Source organism: Oreochromis niloticus, linkage group LG7, assembly GCF_001858045.2.
Source record: "Oreochromis niloticus isolate F11D_XX linkage group LG7, O_niloticus_UMD_NMBU, whole genome shotgun sequence".
NCBI classification, from domain to species: Eukaryota; Metazoa; Chordata; class Actinopteri; order Cichliformes; family Cichlidae; genus Oreochromis; species Oreochromis niloticus.
In genome coordinates, this window is record NC_031972.2 from 11,775,846 (window position 1) to 11,793,826 (window position 17,981).

Here is a 17,981-nt window from a genome sequence, read left to right on the forward strand (position 1 = left end):
AAAAGGGACAATGTAGTAACACATCAAAGTATCTTAAAAAGAAACTTAGAAACTGGAACTTGCCATTTGTATTACTGCTATCTTTATTATCTAAACTTGCAAGAGGGAGGTTAGTTAGAGGCTTCAGCTTTCTAAGGTAATTACCATCGATCCTGAGGGAATATTCATTTTGGATGTGCAGTAGTTTAACTCCACAAAGCAAGGCACTGTTGATTTAAGCACATTTTTTTTTAAGTGGGCGTGTATTTACTCTAAACCTCCTCACATAGAGTTCTGATCAGTTTAAACTGATAAAGGGGACTCCCCATAGCAACGGGTATAATAAACAACGTCTCCTTGCCAGTGTACTGTTTGTTCTCACCATGCATCTCAAAATGATTGTTTGACTGTTCATAACCAGGACAGCACGGCAGTTGGCACTGTGGACTAAGTAAGAAGTAATAAGGTCCTGGTTTGCCTCTAGCAGCCAGCTGGGGTCTTCCTGTGTAGAGTTTGCATGTTCACCCTCTTCCCTGCATGTTTTCTCCAGCTTCCTCTTACAGTCCAAAGACATGCACATAGGTGTTAATGGGACTGTGAATGGCTGTCTCCCTATGTCGGGGATAAGTTCACCCGGAGTTGGGTAAGTGGAAAAAGTAGATGGATGTTCATGTCCACTTTGTAGAGCCAAAGCAACATCTTTTTTTTTTTATAGAGTGAATATGCAGACTGATTAGTATCTGTATATATTTGTGGGTGGTTACATGATACAGATCATACTTCATTGGTCACTCCATCTTTAAGTGCAATGTGAAGAAGTATTTCAAATTAGTGTATTAGTGTTACATGATATTATAATAAAAGTCCATTTTTATTGCAGCCTTTTAATCAATAAATGTATAGTACAGATATAGATTCAGAATTTTGACAGTGTGTATAAAAGTGACAGTTTTACAGTAACCATCATACAACAATACATCAATGTGTTTCTTTTTTCTAATTAAAAAAATAGTAATTAATCTTTGTTATAAAAGGTGGTGGCCACTGCTTTTGCAGTTTAAAGCCAGAAATGAGGAGACACTTAAACAGAGAGAAGACATTTAAACAGGTGAATTTAGACATGATTGATTATGTGACACTAAGCGGACTTTACTAGGACACAACTAGAAAACACTCAACACTAAACTCAAAACACCAGAGTCTTCGGCTTTTCCCAAGGGAACTCCTTCCTGCCAAAATGACCGTAGCAGGCAGTGGCCTGGTAAATTGGCTTCTTCAATCCCAGCTCTCTGTAAAAGCGAAGTGTTACACTGTTAATAAAAGAATCTCTTATCTTTATCAGATGCAACTAGGACAGACTGCACATACTTCACAATCACTCCAGGCCTCAGATCAAAGTTCTTCTGTACGATCTGCAGCAGCTCATCTTCGTCTCTGTTAGATGTGCCGTAGTGAAACACTGAGATGGAGAGTGGATGGCTCACACCAATAGCATAGGAGATCTTAAGAGCATGGCAGAGTGGACACCAACCATCACACGTTAGGCACAAAAACAGTGACGCGAATAAACAGTGAAATACTTTCTTTACACTTTGATCGCCTTAATACCATTCGATCGTCACCTGAACAAGAGCTCTCCTGCACAGTCCAGCCTTGACAAGTGACTTGGCTACCCAACGTGCTGCATAAGCTCCAGACCGATCTACTTTGGAATAGTCCTTTCCAGAGAAAGCCCCTCCTCCATGCCCACCCCATCCTCCGTAGGTGTCCACTATGATTTTACGTCCTGTGAGTCCCGCATCTCCCTGTTGATGTATAAAAAATGTCAAAGGCATTCATGCCCTCACATCGGATGAAAATCACAATTTCCTCCAAGCTTTAGTCATTCCTAACCTGTGGACCCCCCATAAGGAATTTCCCACTCGGCAGCAGATGGTAGATGGTGTTATCATCTAGGTACTTGGCAGGAATGACAGCCTTCACCACCTTCTCCATCAGGTTGCATCTGATCTCCTCCAGGGTGATGTCAGGACTGTGCTGTACTGAGATCACCACAGTGTGGACACGCAGGGGCTCCATGGCTCCCATGTTGTCTCGATACTCCACAGTGACCTACAGAAGAGAAACCAAAAAGCGGAGAGGGTATAGTTTCATCCATAATATTAAAGGAAAAACACAAAAAAGATGAAGTGTGCAAGATTTTCCTTATGAAAAACCTTACCTGTGATTTGGAGTCTGGCTGTATCCAAGGACACACTCCATTCCGCGACAGCTCCTTCATCCTGTAGTTGAGTTTATGAGCCAGAAGCAGGGTCAACGGCATGCACTCCTCAGTCTCATCTGTGGCATAGCCAAACATCAAGCCCTTAAGGGTGAAAGGCCAGTTACATAAAAGTTTTTGTTTAAATCTTTAAATAGAAGTGATTGCAAATATTTACAAATTATGTCTCTGAAAAATATGAAATGTTTTGCAAATAATATGTTGCTTGGTTTGCCACTTGAATATCTCAACGAATAAGCTTACACAGTCATTCCAAGTAAATGAAACCCTGTAGTCAAGGTAATGCCTTGACCCTCTCTTTCCATATTTTTTATTTAGTGCTAAAAATCAAGTATTTTTCAAACAGTCCTTCGGTGAATACACCATTTAAAAATTCTAAAGGGAGGCGAGGGAGTAGCGCCAATCATCAGTTTATTCACGATTTCTGAAAAACTGGAAATTCCTTGTGGTTACATGATACACACACACACACACACACACACACATATTAATCTCTTATGAATATTATAGCACAAAAATCTAAATAATAATTTACTTAGGAAGAAATATTTCTACTTCATTAAAGAGATCAAAAACAGTAAGAGTAACACAAAAATATGTATGAAAGTTGTGATGTCGTTTCTTATGGGTAGTTTTCAGTATTTGAATGTCAAAAGAGTTACAATCAGAATTATGACTTTTTTCAATATTTTCATCTTTAAATTACAAAATTGTTGATTTATGAATTTCCTATGCCTTTGCTGCTGAACCAAAAACATAAAAAAGGGTTAATGTGTTTATTATTGGCCTCCTAATCCTAGCCCCAACTCCAAGCATAAATCCAAAATACTTATTCAAACATGGTGGCTGAAAATCAAATACTGAACCTGGTCCCCTGCACCGATATCCTCCTGATCCCTGCCTTCAAACACACAGTCTGAGATCTCCTCACACTGCGGTTCCAGAGCCACTAGTACATTGCAGGTCTTGTAGTCAAAGCCTGCACATCACAGTTGAAAAAATATCAGCAACACTCTTTGACTCTGACTTTCTGAGCTTCAGTAAAATCACGTAACAAAAGAATACCAGTTCCATCCGTAGTTTACCTTTTGAGGAGTCATCATAGCCAATCTTCTTAATGGTGTTTCGCACCACTGTCTGGAGGTCTACCGTGGCTTTGGATGTTACTTCTCCAACTAGTAAAATCATGCCAGTCTTTGCCACACATTCTGTAACAATTGAAACAAATACTGTGAGCGAGTCTTAGGGAGAAAGGAAGAAGATGAATGTTTGTTATCTGAAAGCGCATTTATTTCGTCATCCAAGAGGCACCCAGAAGAAAAATGCTGACCTGAACTTTGATCTAAAAGGCAAACACTGTTTAATTATTAGTTACCAAAGTAGCCTACCTTTGCAGCTACATTCAAAACTAATTGAACTTTATTCACTCTAAAGATCTGTTAGTACTATTAGTTCTGACACATCACAATCTATGCTCCAACTGCTTATCTCATCATTCACATAACAATAGCAGATGATTTGGAATTTCTATGTTGACTTTCTGACGGAAATCTTACTAAATAGTGAAAATTTGATCACGCCAATCTAATAAAACTGGAAACTTACCACAGGCCACTTTAGAGTCAGGGTCTTGACTTAGGTACGCATCGAGCACAGCATCACTAATCTGATCGCACATTTTATCTGTGAACACAAAATTAGTATGTAAGAAATTCTAATTAGGCAACAATAAAGTAAAATAAAATAAAATAAATACATTCTGCCGATTTGTATTCAATTTGAATCCTGACATGTTGGAGAAGGATAATAATATATAAAATATAATAACAATGTTTATTTTTACTAAGCGATGTATTAAAGAAGTGTGGGCCAAAATTCCTTCAGAATGATAAAAAAGTAAGTCATACATTACTTCAAGTAACTGCTAATAAAGGTGATTCTACAAGCTACTTAGTTTGCATCATGGTTGTATACTTACTTACTCATACCAAGAAAACCACTTAACATATTTTCTAAAATGCTGAACCTTTCCAATAAATGATTTTTTTTCTCCTCCCACCTTTTGAGATTATCATGCTTTCTTTTCTTTTTTTCAAAGATGTTTAAAGTATTTTTAGTATTGAAGCTTCAATCTTGTTTAAATATGAAAACTATTTTAAATACATTTTTATGTCACATTTTTGGCAATTTGCCTATTTAATTTCAATTTTGGATTAAATTATATTTCACGCTCTAGTGTTAGTTATCAAAAAAACGTCTTAATTATTTAAGGTTCTCATTTTTTTCATATTTTTAAAATTTTGAATTTAGGATATAAGGATATAATTAAATTATTCTGCCGCAATAATACATTTTTAGAATATTTTAACATTTATATTCTCATTTAACGGAAATAACTGAAGTGTTAATTGATCATCATAATTTGCCCCCAATATCAGTTTTAGGTAAAATGATCTTCCATACACTTGTGTAGCTTGCTAACATCACGGCTGTGGTAAGTGAGTTACAAGGACAGACAATGTATGTGTGCATGTCCAGACATATCCAAGTGTCTCTGATACATCCATGTGTGAATGTCTAGCTGGACATTGTTCGTTACACAGTGAGACATGAGTACAGCACATTAGCCTACCGGAGTGTCCTTCTCCGACAGACTCGGACGTGAACAGGAAAGTCTTCCCGCTGCGGGTTCCGCTACTTGGGTTCATCTTCAGCTCGTCAACAGTCGCTGCAGAAAAGTTGAATTCAGCGCGTCGAAATGAAGCAAAGGGCAATCGTACCGATGTAGGATCGCTTTATAAAGTGAAAGCAGCCTGTGATGTTCGCCGACGCCGATTATATAAAGCAATGATTAACTCTGAAGGTTGAAGATAATTGGGATTTAGAAACTCTAGAAAGCCACTGATGAAACCTTTCATCAGTAGTCACGCAGGAAAACATGATAAATCAGCACACCGTAGAAGTCATTTCCGTTTCAGGATCTGCAAACAGCTGTGATGGCTGAAGAAGGAATGTTTACAAGCTCGGGCAGCCTCAAGATGGCACTGTTGGGACGCATAAGTATTTTCTTTTCTATATTGAACTTGTCACTCCCCACTCCATGTATCTCACAGCTTTGGGCTACAAATGAAGACTTTTCTAGACAACACATTCCCAGCTTCTAAAATTATAATGGAATATATTTAGACTGAGCCACTTAACAGGGCAGGGGCGGATCTACAGGTCCCCTCCAGCTGAGCCCCCCCTACATTTACACTTTTATGTCCTTAAACTACTTGTAAAAACGAACTGTTTAAACTTACCTACCTAAAAATCGTCTTTGTTTTCTTAGAAAACATTATAATAGAATAAATCCTTTTAAAGTGTTTTTGTGGATATTTTGTAGACTCCAGGGGATTTTCACTGCTTCACTGAAGAGGTATGTGCGACACTGCCTAGACCTCTTTGCCCCCCAATGTAAAGTTTTCTAGAGCCCCGTTTTCTAAGATTAATTGTTCATCATGTAATAATAAAACTACAGACAAAACCTTGGTTCTATAAAAGCATGCGCTCCAAAGAGAAATAAACAGAGGCAATTTACTCAAATCTTGTACTGTGTGTAACTCAACTAATTATGAATACTTGCTTGCATTGTGATTGTAGCTGGATAAGCCTATTAAGACCATGGATACAACTTTTTTTTTATTGCTTCATATTAAAGAAAAGAAACATAATGTTTAGTGATGCAAAGACTTGTAATATTAGTTTCTTCTGTGATTTAGGTGTTCAGTATTCACTCTTTTAGCACCTCTCTGGAATTCTACATCTGTCCACCCGATGCCATCAGACTTTGCTCCTCACCTGGTCACCTGATTCACTTATCTGCACTAACCCATGATCTGTAGCCACACCCATTCACACACCTGCTTCCCTTTACCCCCTCAGTTTGCAGTCATACCCATTACTTCATCTGGCAAGTAACCAACCTGTATCTGTCCTCTCCCTTTTAGCCTAAGGCTACCTTTTTTGTACCAGTGACTTCAAGCAAGCCAGCATTGATGCACACTTAAAGATTTGTCTTTATTATTTCCACTTCAGTAATCCACAGCTACTGTTAGTATTTGGCAAGCATTCTCCCTCCCAATGATCAGTTCCCACAACTCACACCCAGATCCTCTTTATTAGAGAAGTACATCCTGAGCTCAGTAAATAGAATTAATGGTTGAATGGTTTCAGTATTTGTGTGTGATTAATGCTTTATTTTTCTTTGACTGCTACACAATCTTCAGTTAGTCCTTGTCCTTTCAGCAGAAAAATGACACACAAATGAACACAAGTGCACACAAACACTACTGTGTTGCACTGTGGGGGAAGAAAGCTGAGACAGCAAAAAAAAAAAAAAAAAACCTGTAAATGAAGCACAATTTGGTGTGAAAAGAAGACATACAAAACCTACACACATAACACATCCAGGCCCACAGGCTAACCCACTGTGTTAATCTAACGGTTATATTGTTAAAATAATGTTCAACTTGTATCCCATATTGCAGCTCTATTTCTGAATCACAAATAAATATAAACATATATATTTTTAATAGCTAAAAAGGTTTAAAGGGTATCTATTGCATTTTATATGAAATGGCTAAAGAGATAAACAAAGCTGCCAAAAGATATGCTGATTGGCAAGAGGCGATACAAAATTACCTATGAGGAACATTATCGATGTTTCCATGACATATTCGACGCCAAAGAAGATTTAAAAAGGCAAAGGCCATGCAAAAATTACCAGAAATAGATAAGAAACATTGATGAGACAGCTTACAGACATTGGTAAATAGTGTGTCTTGTGACCTGTTTTATATAACATATTTTCGAAAGTTTTCTAGTAATTACATAAAAAGGGACTAACCTGCACTAAACCGACACTTGAATATGTTGGAATGAAGCATAATTTCACAATAGAACTTTGAAACTGTCATGTGTGGGCTGCTACACTGGTGAAATAACAAACTGCACAACACAGGATGAGGAAATGAAGTGGAGCAACCGAGTGAATACACCCCTTTATTGCCTTGCAAATATCACTCTGCCGCAAACACAGAGTACTTTGCCCAGACATATCAGCTCAACACTGGCCTGCATTTACCACTCTGACAGCTGATGGTATGTAAACCACACAGAACTAAAAACAGTAGACTCTTATTTACCAGCTTAACTTCAATCTTCTTTGTCTGTAATAACTAAACAGGGTGGCTGTTTTTGCTCTTATGTAGTGATCATATAGCAGCCTAGTTCCTCAAAAGCAGGAAATGAAAGTACTGCATGTTCATGTTCAACTAAATTTAGTTCTCTCTGGTGATGGTGACCTGTTCTGGTAAAACAGTGAGACTTTGATTGAGGCAACTGTTAGTTAATAAGTAACTGTGAAGAGGTGCAACCTTCAGGAAACGTTTGTCCAGCTTTTGCTGTATGACCCGAAACACAGATCTCTATGTTTGTTTATTAAATTAGTTGGACTGAACTCGTCTGAAGATTTCCTTTTTTTGTTCGAAGCTGCGTTTTGCTGTTTTGACCAGGAAACAGTGCTGCTATGGTAAGTCGATGCTATTTTCAGACTATAACTTCATTTTTGCCTAATATACTGCTCTTTTATTGATGACTGAGGGTGACTTGATGTCAATCTTGACATTATTGAACAATCCTGTGTCAAAATTTTGTAGCAAAATTTACTTTGTGACAATGGTGCTCATCTGGCAGTAACACAGGCCTTGGTAGACTTACCGACACTTGACAGCACTTTTTCCTGTTAGCACAGTTGCAGGAAGTAATGTTTGATTCTTAGAAATAACGTATACAGGGACTGTAACACCGCCATTTGCCCGGCAGACCTGTAGTAGCATACACATTGTAGTAAATGTTTGGATAAGGGACCAACAGCACTAAAAGTGAATCAATTTCCACCATTTCTCACAGGCTGACGAACATTCTCAGCCACCTCCCGCTGTTGCGGCCTCTAAGCTTGACCAAGTGCAAGGTCAGGTAAATGAGGTTAAAGTTATTCTGACAGACAACATCAACAAAGTGCTGGAGAGAGGCGACAGATTAGATGATCTGATTGGCAAGACGGATGACCTGCAGGCATCTGTAAGTATCTGATCGTGATAGTGGGGGGGTAAGCTCGAAGCCATTTTATCTTTTATCATATATGAAGAAATTATGTTTAACTGTGCTACAAAGCATATTTATGCTTTTTGTTCATAAAGTAAAGCTTTCAGATACTTTGAGTTTTTTCATGACTTTTGGGGATAGTATGGTATGTTTGTAACTAGACGGGTTAAGATTTAAAAAGAAAAAGAAAATCCTACTCCTGATACATATAGTGATAATAAAATGCATTATTAGACACTGAAGCAGTTTCCCAACCTTTACAGTTTGTCGTCTGATTAGGGAAACTTCCCTAGCAGTTCCCAATTCCCCTATAAACCAGTCCTTTGTTTTCTTTTGCTTTCATTTACAGACCAAATGGGTAAAATAACCCACACATGACACACACATTGCTACCCGTTTCAGCTATTCACCTATGCTCACCCACTTATAAATGTTTTATTGTTACTTTTAGCTAGGATGTTTAAACAGTTATGCATTACTGCTGTCACCCCTTTACTTTAGTATCTATTTCACCTCAATTATTTATATATGTATGGTAACTTGTTCTCACTAGATACTTAATATTTTAGTACTTAATGCACATTTACATCTTTGCAATACATGTAACCATCCTTGGGCAATAAAGATTCAGTTTGTTCTTCTAATATTTTAGGGTTCCTGTTTTAATTATCCATTCATCATTCTTCATCACTTTGTAATCACTTAATCAGAAACCCTCGTGTTCATCTCTAAAACTTGCAAATGGTTTATGCTTTATAGCAGCGGTCCCCAACCTTTTTTGCCTCACAGACCGGTTTATGCCCGACAATATTTTCACGGACCGGCCTTTAAGGTGTCGCGGATAAATACAACAAAATATAACTAGTACCGGTACCAAAAAAAAGATTTATTCATTACACACGTGAAAAGACCCAAGAAATCCGAGTTAACGATTAAAACGATAACAAAATAACGCTGAAAACCGATAAAAACCCTGAAAACCATACATTTCACACCTGAGCCTCAACTCTCGCGGCCCGGTACCAAACGACTCACGGACCGGTACCGGTCCGAGGCCCGGGGGTTGGGGACCGCTGCTTTATAGGGCTTCTGGAGATTGCTCGTCTTTAAACAACGCATGTGCTTCCTCAAATATCAGGGTTTAATTTGGCAGTTTTTCTTTTCAGGCTGACTCATTCCAGAGAACATCCACGAGGGTGGCCAGAAAATACTGGTGGAAAAATGTTAAAATGATGATCCTAATCGGTGTGATTGTGCTGATCATCATCATCCTCATCATCCTTGCTGCCACAAAAGTTATATAAATTCCACGTTTACCCACTCAAGGCTGAAAGCTACAAACATGGCGCTTACTGGCATTTGAATTGCTCTTGCAAGTGATCACTTCAGCTTAAGCAAAGACATGTAAATTCAAAGGGCTAATGACTGTTGATTATGTTATTTTGTGACAACATAATGTGAAAAAGAAATTGAGAGCAGCAGAGATTGAAGTGATATCAAGTTAGCTGAAATACTTTAACACTCCAACAGTCTTACACGTGTGACATAAAACCACTCTATTAATGGAACAGAAATTCAAATGAGTGTTTATTTTTATTTGTCGCATTTCTTCATGTCCAATACACTGTATATATATTGTATGTTTATGACTGTCAAACTCTGTAATAACATATTTAATACATGACTGATGACTAAAGATAATAAATTGTAATAACACATTTTGTATCTTTGCTACCACATTACTGAATATGTGAGTGATTTGTTCCAACCAATGTTACATTTCAGTCATGGAATATATGAAGCAATTCACAAGTTAGCATTTGGACATGAGTACAAAAAACGAAGGGATGAAAGCAAACTGATCAAACGTTGCAGCAATCTAAACAAATGCAAAACAATGAAATACTCAGTAGGTATAGAAGAAAATGTACTGTAGGTCACGGTGTTCTTCAATTACTGTCTTACAACTAGCTAAGTAATCTTTGCTGGATACCATCATCTCTCTGGCCAACACTCCACCAGCGCACGGTAGACTTTCATCACTCTGAAACCTATGAAAAACAAACAACAACAAATCAGCTATAGACAAACAAAGAGGGTAAGATTGCAAAACAATAGGAATCCCCTGTGTTTATAATGTCCAATGTAATAAAAAAAACTATAAGAAAAAAAACAAACTGATTATTTTAACATATTACATAAAAAGTTAGAAAGTTAAGCTAGAGATCTTGAAGTGCATTAAATTGAAGAAGTCAAAGCCAAAATACTAAATGGAAGAAATGTTCAGATTGGTCAAAAATACACATTAAAGAAAGCATTACATGCAAATTTTCTGGAGATGTAGTGACACTTTGATTCTTCTCATTTTACCAAAGGTTATAAAGAGGAAAATTTGTTACAGGAAAATTAACAAAAGGAGGAGCCTTTTCCATCGCTGTGAGTAACACAAAACAGAACAATACATGTACACAAATTAAAGCACTTTATCCCCCAGCACAGTAGAGTCCAAATACGAACCAGGTTTTAGCTCATGGACTACTGGCTACAAGAGCTAAATAAAGAAACAAGCATTTTAATTAAGATTAGGGATGCATATATTAACATTAGGAACTGGAAAGTCCAGAGAAAGCTGTATGTATCCTTTAAAAAACAAAGTTATTTTTTCAGATTTATAATTATTACTTGTGGGGGAGTAAGGGCCTGTAAAAAATGACAATTACATGTGTATATTTTACGTTTTACATTACAAACAATTGCAAAGAAATTAAAAAATGGAAAGAAAGATGACAAAGCTGGACGTGTCCCATATTTGTTTAGTTTAGAAATGCTGATACAGGATGTTGGAAGACCATACCAAATGGCAGCATTCGAGAGCGTATGCTTCTCATACCCGGTCCGCATTGAGCGGGCCCTGAGAGTATCTGGGAGTCAGCTCATGGCCTGCAAGGAAGCTCCGCTGGCAGGTACAAACAAGGTATGTCAGAGTTAGGAGACAACATACTTCCTTCTGTTTCCTTGCACATCCTTAACTTTGGCATCCATTTACTGTAGTAGCAGTACATTACCTGTTAACTTTACAGTTTAAAAAAAAAGAGAAGATGCAAAAGAGGCAGCAGAAGCCGGCTGTTAAAATAATCGCCACAAGAGCGTAGCCTCTATGTTACCACTACTGTAAAGCACTTGAGGGTGCTGAGAAAAAGAAATTTATGGAGGAAATTATGCATAATGTTACCAAACATCAAAGTAAATATAAAACTACTTTAAGTTTAAAAGCAAAAAAGTATATATGTACTGTTACATACCTATTTCAAGAGGAGGGTTTCCCCTATTAATACGGCTTGTAACTGTTCGTGTGACCACCACGCCGTGGCGACTTGCCATAACCACCAGATTGATCTATACATGTGAACAAAGTGGGAATTTCACATGTTTGTATTGTTTCAAAAGTAGAACAAAACTGGCCGTAAAACTATACTCACTGTTGTAGTCACCATAGCCATAATAGTTGTTGTAACCAGAGTAATCATAGCCACCATATCCTCCATAGCCTTGATTACCGTAACCATAGTTGCCATAATTTCCATAGCCTTGATTCCAGTAGTTGCCATAACCCTGGTTCCAGTTTTGATTTGGGCCTGAAATTAAAACAAAAAACAGACAGCAAGTTGACATAAACTGACCTCTGTTTCAAGCTAAAAATGAAACCTCAGCCTCTATTATTAAATCAGACTGTTAGACTGAGAGCAGACTTAACTGGTAACTTTGTGATTTACATCCCAGAAATGTAAATCAGTTAAATTACTGTTTTACCATCACATTTACATAACAAGTCTAACAGAGGAGAAAGCTTTGTTATCTTTAAGAATAGAAAATACTTTTTTTGCACAGTTTGTACAAGTAAGCTTTATAAATATTTTTACCTGCAAGAAGTTATGCAAAACCATTACTGTAGTCTACACTCACCGCCTCTTCCCCGAGACCTAGATGAATATCCTCCTCTGCCGCCCCAATACTGCTGCTGCTGGTACTGCTCCTTAGACATCGCCACTTTTATTTCACACTATAAGAAATTACCAGATTGAGTCAAATTAAGGTACCATAATTCACCACTTTAAGACAAATTCACATTAGTCTCCCATGTTCGTACACATTTTAGTTATTTATACATATATATTGTTACGGGTTCAAAATATTGGAGATGGATACAAGAGGAAAACCAAAATAACAACACTGGTCCGGCTGGGTTGAGTCAAACGATGATTTTAATGAACACACGCGTGGGAGATGGGACACCGTACGCAGCACCAGATCTCAAAATGGTGGAGCATTGCTCAAACTCTTATAGCCTCTAGTGGCCCCCACCTAGTCATAAAAGCCTAAACATTGACATTCTTTCTCTCACACGGCGCCTAAGCTATGACCTTGGCTCCCTGTTTATCTGCTCCTGCTGAGATGGGGCAGAAAACCTCTCCGGTATGTTCTGTTCTCTTCTAATCAGACAAATAAGATCAAGACTCTCTGAAAACAGTATTTCTTATAACTCATCCATATAATGCATCATAAAACAATATCATTCATTCACAATAAATCAGCAGTCTAATGTAATCCAAATCAGTTTAACAAATGTAATAGTTATCACCTTCTTCTAATTCAGGAGAATAATGCAAACTAAAACTACATAATATTTCATAATCTTTAATTAGGGGTATAACATGACATAAGGTATTATTATAATCCCACAATATACATATCTATATATATATATATATAGATATGTATACGTGTGTGTGTGTGTGTGTGTGTGCGTGGTTTTGAGCTCCATTTCAATTACGTTCCAATTTCAGTGTCTGTAGCTTTAAATTAAATTTGGATTGGTTCTGCATCCGCCCCTTTAAAGAAGGGTCTGTGAGTGACAGTCAGAAGCAGCCAATAGGAGCAGCCCAGCTCATTCAGTAGACTATACTGCTGTCAAAACAGACCAGAATGAGACACTCTGTAGCTTCCAACTTTCTCCCTGCGCACCAGCCTTACTTTAAAATACAGCCAAATTCTCTGCACGGTCTTTGTTTTTTGACATATATAAATGCAGAGTTTGTCAAACAAGGTGCTGCAGTTACAAAAATCTGAATTTCATTGGTGGAGAGCAGCCTCTTGGTAAACAGCTCTCAGTAAGTACTGGACCACATTAAAGTCAATGTTTCAAAGTAGTTCTCTTGCCTGACAACAGAAACCAAAAAAAGTACCCATGAGTGCACAGTTATTGTAAATTTGAATGAGTACAGAGATTAGAAAAGAAGCAAACAGATGTAAATGCTAACAGAAAGCCAGATGAGTTTAAGTGCACTGAAGCACATAAAGTAACACCCACCCAGTACTTTTTAAAAGGTTACTAATCTGTCTGTAAAAATTCCACAAAGTCACTGTCATTCTTCAGCATTTCTTTTTCCCCAGAGCTTTCACACGCAATCTGTGTATACAGTCAAAGCTAACAATTATGTTAGCCACATTATCTACATTTGAAAAGAACAGGGCTGTCCTACTTCTGCAGGAACACTGTTACAGTAATCCACCAAGTATTCAGTTCTGAATTTTTTTAATTTTGTGATTTCTCAGTCATATTTATAGTATTATCATCGCTTTAGTTGCTGTCACGTAGCCCTTTATGATATTTTACCAGAGAAGTTCTCTTTTTAAAGCCACATGACTTTTATTGACAAAAATCCCACTACCCTACACTGGAGAACAGGACGTTGCTGTGTGGCTCTGGTGTTTAACACCTTATTTTTATTCATAATATCATGTTAAAACACCAAAGTCACACAAACGAACCTTTTGATATAGCAGTAAAGCAACAGGTTGCTCTGTGATAGAAAATTTATAAGTGGAGTCTGGCTGCTTTGATAAGACAATGAGAGTGGCCTCAGTTCGGAAAAACTGGCAGTTTTTTTTTTAATTAATGTATTAATAATTCATTTATTTAGTTGTAGTAGAGATAGGAAGTTAGGGAGAGACTGAGTGAGAGAAGACACGCAGCTTTTCAACATATGTATCGCAGACTTTTTTCTACATATAAAAAAATTCTGAAAAATAAAAATACATAATATAGGACCTAAGGTTAAAAAAAAGGGACTGTACCTTGCTTAATCCAATATTGTGGTACTTTTTTTCCATGATCTTCTTTACTGGCTCCTCCTCCTTGAATGTGATGAAACAGAAGCCTCTCCTTTTGTTTGTTTTGTTCTCCATGGGAAGCTCAACGGACTCCACCTGTTCACATTAAGACATAATTTAATGGGCAAATAGGAGCCCTGCAGAGCCACACAGAACAAGTGGGGAAAAAGATCAGGAGATTTAAAACAAAACCTAATTTTCATAAGTCACAAACCTCTCCAAAGGCACCAAAATACTCTCTGACTTTCTCTTCAGGAGTGTCCGGAGAGAGGCCACCAACAAAGATCTTCTTTACTGGCTCCTTGCTCTTCATGGCCTTGGCTTTTTTGGGGTCAATGACCTTCCCATTAAGTTTATGTTCTTTCTGTGAGGCAACCTGTAAAGCAATATAGACAATTGACAAAAATTTACATACGTGAATATTTCATCTTTCATCTTGATTTAGCGGAATGGATGTTTGATTGTTTGGGCATCATTGAGACCAAACTTTTATTATATGTTTTATTCATAAACCTCGCAGTACTGTAGTTACATTCATTCTAATTTAAGTCTGTATGACAGGCCAAAAAGGCCAAAAATGAATTTTTTCTGCTAATCATTAAATAAAACTGAAAAAAACCCCCACGCACACAGACATGAAGCTGCACAATCACAGCAAGTTCATGTCTGTTAGAAAAGTAAATTCACTGGTAATTAAAAAAAACACATCCACTTATGGGAACAGGATAATACCTTATCAACACTTTCAGGTTCTTTGAAGAGCACAAACCCAAAACCCCTTGACCGTCCAGTCATGGGGTCCAGCTTTAACGTGCAGTCTACAACTTCCCCAAACTTTGAAAAGTAATCTTTCAGGTCCTTCTTAGTCGTGTCCCAGCTGAGGCCTCCAACAAACATCTTCCTGTTGACAAATCACACAAAAATAAGCAGGTGGTGTCTATGTGTGCAGACTACTTTATAAGACATCTATGCAAGCTTCTTTAAACAGCTGGGCTGCTCAAAGGTCCCCTCATTTGCTAGAAGTAATCTATGTAACTTGCTTAATAAGTAATTTATCATCAATTTACATCCGGACAATACAATATCAAAACACAGCAGATCCTCCATTCATTAGGTGACTAATGAGGACCTGATTTCATCTTTTATGTGCATCCAAAATGTGAACACATACAATGGTTTTTCCGAAATCAAAATGGGCCTTCACATATAAACATGTTTTGTCCATATTAAAATAGAGCAAAGAGTCTGTTACCTTTCTTAACAGAAGCCTGTGAACATCTTCCTGTTGTTTGTGACCATTTGATAAAGAGAAATGTATTTATTCTTGAGTAAATTCAACTATAATCATAAAACGGGGGGTAATTGTTTTGTGATTTTACAGTGATGGTGATTTTTAAATGGTGGAAGTCCGAAACCCCTTTCTATAACAGAATCAGAATACTTTATTGCAGAGAAAACCATGCATATAAATCCACCAGTGAAGTACTGTAGACCTGCAACCAACCAGTTAGCAAGAAAGATGGTTTTGTTTACAACTGCAGTGAAAAAATGTTAAGATATTCCCTAAATTGAACCTGTTCTAATTCTTTTTAATTAAGGGATTCAGTGACCATGTTGATATAAAAGCACTGTGACTCTCAGCCTTTTCTAAAAAGGGAAACAAAAATCCTGCACTGTAATGTATGCTCTTCATACAATTTTGGAACCATTAGCTCCACTAATGATTGATATTGCCAACACTTGAACATTTGCTAATTATTAGCCAATATCCATGAATAGTAACCTAACGCAATCTTCCTCTTTTTGCTGCTCCCATTAGGCGTCGTTAAAACGGATAATCTGCCTATACTTCACCCTATTCTTGGCATCATCTTCTGTCACACCACAGCACAATAACAAACCAATACTCTGTACATGCATCTGTACTTTGATTTTCTGAACAACTGGCAAAGCTGTTTTTCTTAACAGAAAACTGAAAATAATAACAAATATTCAAAATAAATGATATTCGAAAATATCACTTATTTTAGTGTAACATATCCTTTTAAAACCCAAGCTTTTAAAATAGCAAACCGGTAACACTCAAACACCTCGGAAATCGTTCTAGTGTAATGTTTAGTTTATGAATGCAGAAGTAGTACCCAACAATAACAATGCCAGGTCCTGCAAAAATCCGGTCCTGCAGCTACAGCATCTTTTCGATTATCAACAGAGATCAACAGTGAACCTGAGTCTAGCCACCCTTCATCATCACCATACCCTTCATCCTCCTCGTTTTTACTGGCGTCGATCCTTGATCCTTCGGCCTCGCCCCCCATAAGGCCACAGTCCCCCGCTGCTGACATCGGGTCGTCACTGTTCGCCTCTCCATCCTCCTCCATTCTCATCATGTTCGGGTCGTCGCTTAATTCATAATCATCCGACATGTTTCGGCTTTTTCTGGAACAAGTCTTAAACTAAAGCTTCACCCCTAAAGGGCTCTGAAATCCAAGCTACGTCAGATATCTCTGCTGGAGCTAAGCTAACGGTCTGGCTTCTGTCAGCTGATGACAGGCTAGTAGCTGGCTAATATTTTGATATCATATGCTGTTAAATAAAATGTCTGTCGCTAGTTAGAACAAGCTAACTGGTTAGGTTACGTGAATCCAATGTGGGGTTAGTATGAAATTGGAGAAAACACCGCTCGGTATGAAAAAAAAATTAGGTTGAGTTACGATAATATTGAGAGGTGACTTATGAGCGTCGCTTTGTTTTCGTCGCCGTCATTTCTTCTTCGTCGGTTAAAACCGGCTGACAAACCGACGTGAAAGCTAGACCGCCCCCCTCTTTATGTAACAAATAGTACATTTTCGGCTTAATTTCCTCTTTTTTGTGGAGCAGTTTGCAAACTACAGATGAAAAAGAGGAAGTAATTGAGGCAAAAATAAGGAACTGAGCAAAGTAAACAGAAAAATACTAAAGTAGAATTATGTAAAAGACATTTTTCAGTTAGTAATTTATACTCTGAACAAATCTTTGGTCAATAATACACCAAAGACAAAAAGTAGATTCATCATGATTGATGAATCAAATAACCAACCCACCCATCAGCATGTTATAGAATATCATAAGATGCAGAATCTAAGTCATAAAATTTAATTTAATGACTACAGTACTGTGCAAAAGTCTCACCCCTCATTTATTTATATTTTTCTTCCAAGGAGCCAGACTTTTGTCATTTTTTTAACTAATCTTGAGCAAAAATTGTTAAAATCACTTACCTATTGGCACGAACCACTGTTATGTTGACACAAGCTACTTATCAAAGCACCAGTTTTAAATTGCACCTTTAAGGGTTTTTTTGTTTTCCTTTCTTTTTTGTGGTTTTATCATTTGTGATCCTTACTGTTCAATTTGAAAGCAC

The 17,981-nt window shown here is 37.4% G+C and overlaps 3 protein-coding genes across 10 annotated transcripts; 1 reads left to right on the plus strand and 2 right to left on the minus strand.

The window, feature by feature from the left end:
- Window positions 1-831: 831 nt before the first annotated feature.
- Window positions 832-6,621, minus strand: mat2al (methionine adenosyltransferase II, alpha-like). Its single transcript, XM_013277527.3, has 9 exons — window positions 4,893-6,621; window positions 3,866-3,943; window positions 3,346-3,468; window positions 3,127-3,239; window positions 2,201-2,344; window positions 1,873-2,091; window positions 1,602-1,784; window positions 1,348-1,481; window positions 832-1,268 (listed from the first exon to the last, which is right to left on the minus strand). Exons 1-9 carry the CDS (start codon window positions 4,966-4,968, stop codon window positions 1,166-1,168), a joined length of 1,173 nt encoding a protein of 390 aa, XP_013132981.1. The 5' UTR covers window positions 4,969-6,621; the 3' UTR covers window positions 832-1,165.
- A 640-nt stretch (window positions 6,622-7,261) lies between these two features.
- On the plus strand, window positions 7,262-10,146 carry si:ch73-234b20.5 (vesicle-associated membrane protein 8). Of its 3 annotated transcripts, none has more exons than XM_013277534.3 (4): window positions 7,262-7,402; window positions 7,793-7,832; window positions 8,213-8,383; window positions 9,574-10,146. In XM_013277534.3, the coding sequence occupies exons 2-4, from the start codon at window positions 7,830-7,832 to the stop codon at window positions 9,709-9,711; spliced, it is 312 nt and encodes a 103-aa protein (XP_013132988.1). In that variant the 5' UTR covers window positions 7,262-7,402; window positions 7,793-7,829; the 3' UTR covers window positions 9,712-10,146. The 3 variants fall into 3 exon arrangements, with proteins under 3 accessions (XP_013132988.1, XP_013132989.1, XP_013132990.1); XM_013277535.3 differs by having other exon boundaries at window positions 7,265-7,402; window positions 7,751-7,832; XM_013277536.3 differs by lacking the exon at window positions 7,793-7,832 and having other exon boundaries at window positions 7,267-7,402.
- Window positions 9,967-17,377, minus strand: hnrnpd (heterogeneous nuclear ribonucleoprotein D). 6 transcript variants are annotated; one of them, XR_002062659.2, is made up of 9 exons: window positions 16,838-17,377; window positions 15,311-15,479; window positions 14,793-14,954; window positions 14,543-14,674; window positions 12,371-12,467; window positions 11,887-12,042; window positions 11,710-11,803; window positions 11,262-11,363; window positions 9,967-10,458 (listed from the first exon to the last, which is right to left on the minus strand). XR_002062659.2 is itself a non-coding variant. In XM_005459667.4 (8 exons), exons 1-7 carry the CDS (start codon window positions 17,002-17,004, stop codon window positions 11,736-11,738), a joined length of 951 nt encoding a protein of 316 aa, XP_005459724.1. In that variant the 5' UTR covers window positions 17,005-17,377; the 3' UTR covers window positions 9,967-10,458; window positions 11,710-11,735. The 6 variants fall into 6 exon arrangements, 4 of the variants coding, with proteins under 4 accessions (XP_005459724.1, XP_005459723.1, XP_005459725.1 ...); XR_001225344.3 differs by having other exon boundaries at window positions 11,262-11,803; XM_005459667.4 differs by lacking the exon at window positions 11,262-11,363.
- Window positions 17,378-17,981: the final 604 nt, after the last annotated feature.

What these genes read in the sequence shown, in the direction of transcription:
- mat2al (XM_013277527.3), bottom strand. Translation starts at nt 4,968, where the DNA reads ATGAACCCAAGTAGCGGAACCCGCAGCGGGAAGACTTTCCTGTTCACG. An exon ending in AGCCAGACTCCAAATCACAG is followed by an intron (nt 2,092 to 2,200) that starts GTAAGGTTTTTC and finishes TCTCTTCTGTAG; the next exon opens with GTCACTGTGGAGTATCGAGA. An exon ending in AGGCCTGGAGTGATTGTGAA is followed by an intron (nt 1,269 to 1,347) that starts GTATGTGCAGTC and finishes TCGCTTTTACAG; the next exon opens with AGAGCTGGGATTGAAGAAGC.
- si:ch73-234b20.5 (XM_013277534.3), top strand. An exon ending in CGGATGACCTGCAGGCATCT is followed by an intron (nt 8,384 to 9,573) that starts GTAAGTATCTGA and finishes TTTTCTTTTCAG; the next exon opens with GCTGACTCATTCCAGAGAAC.
- hnrnpd (XM_005459667.4), bottom strand. Translation starts at nt 17,004, where the DNA reads ATGTCGGATGATTATGAATTAAGCGACGACCCGAACATGATGAGAATG. An exon ending in AAAAACGAGGAGGATGAAGG is followed by an intron (nt 15,480 to 16,837) that starts GTATGGTGATGA and finishes ATTTGTCAACAG; the next exon opens with GAAGATGTTTGTTGGAGGCC. An exon ending in ATTTTGGTGCCTTTGGAGAG is followed by an intron (nt 14,675 to 14,792) that starts GTTTGTGACTTA and finishes TAATGTGAACAG; the next exon opens with GTGGAGTCCGTTGAGCTTCC.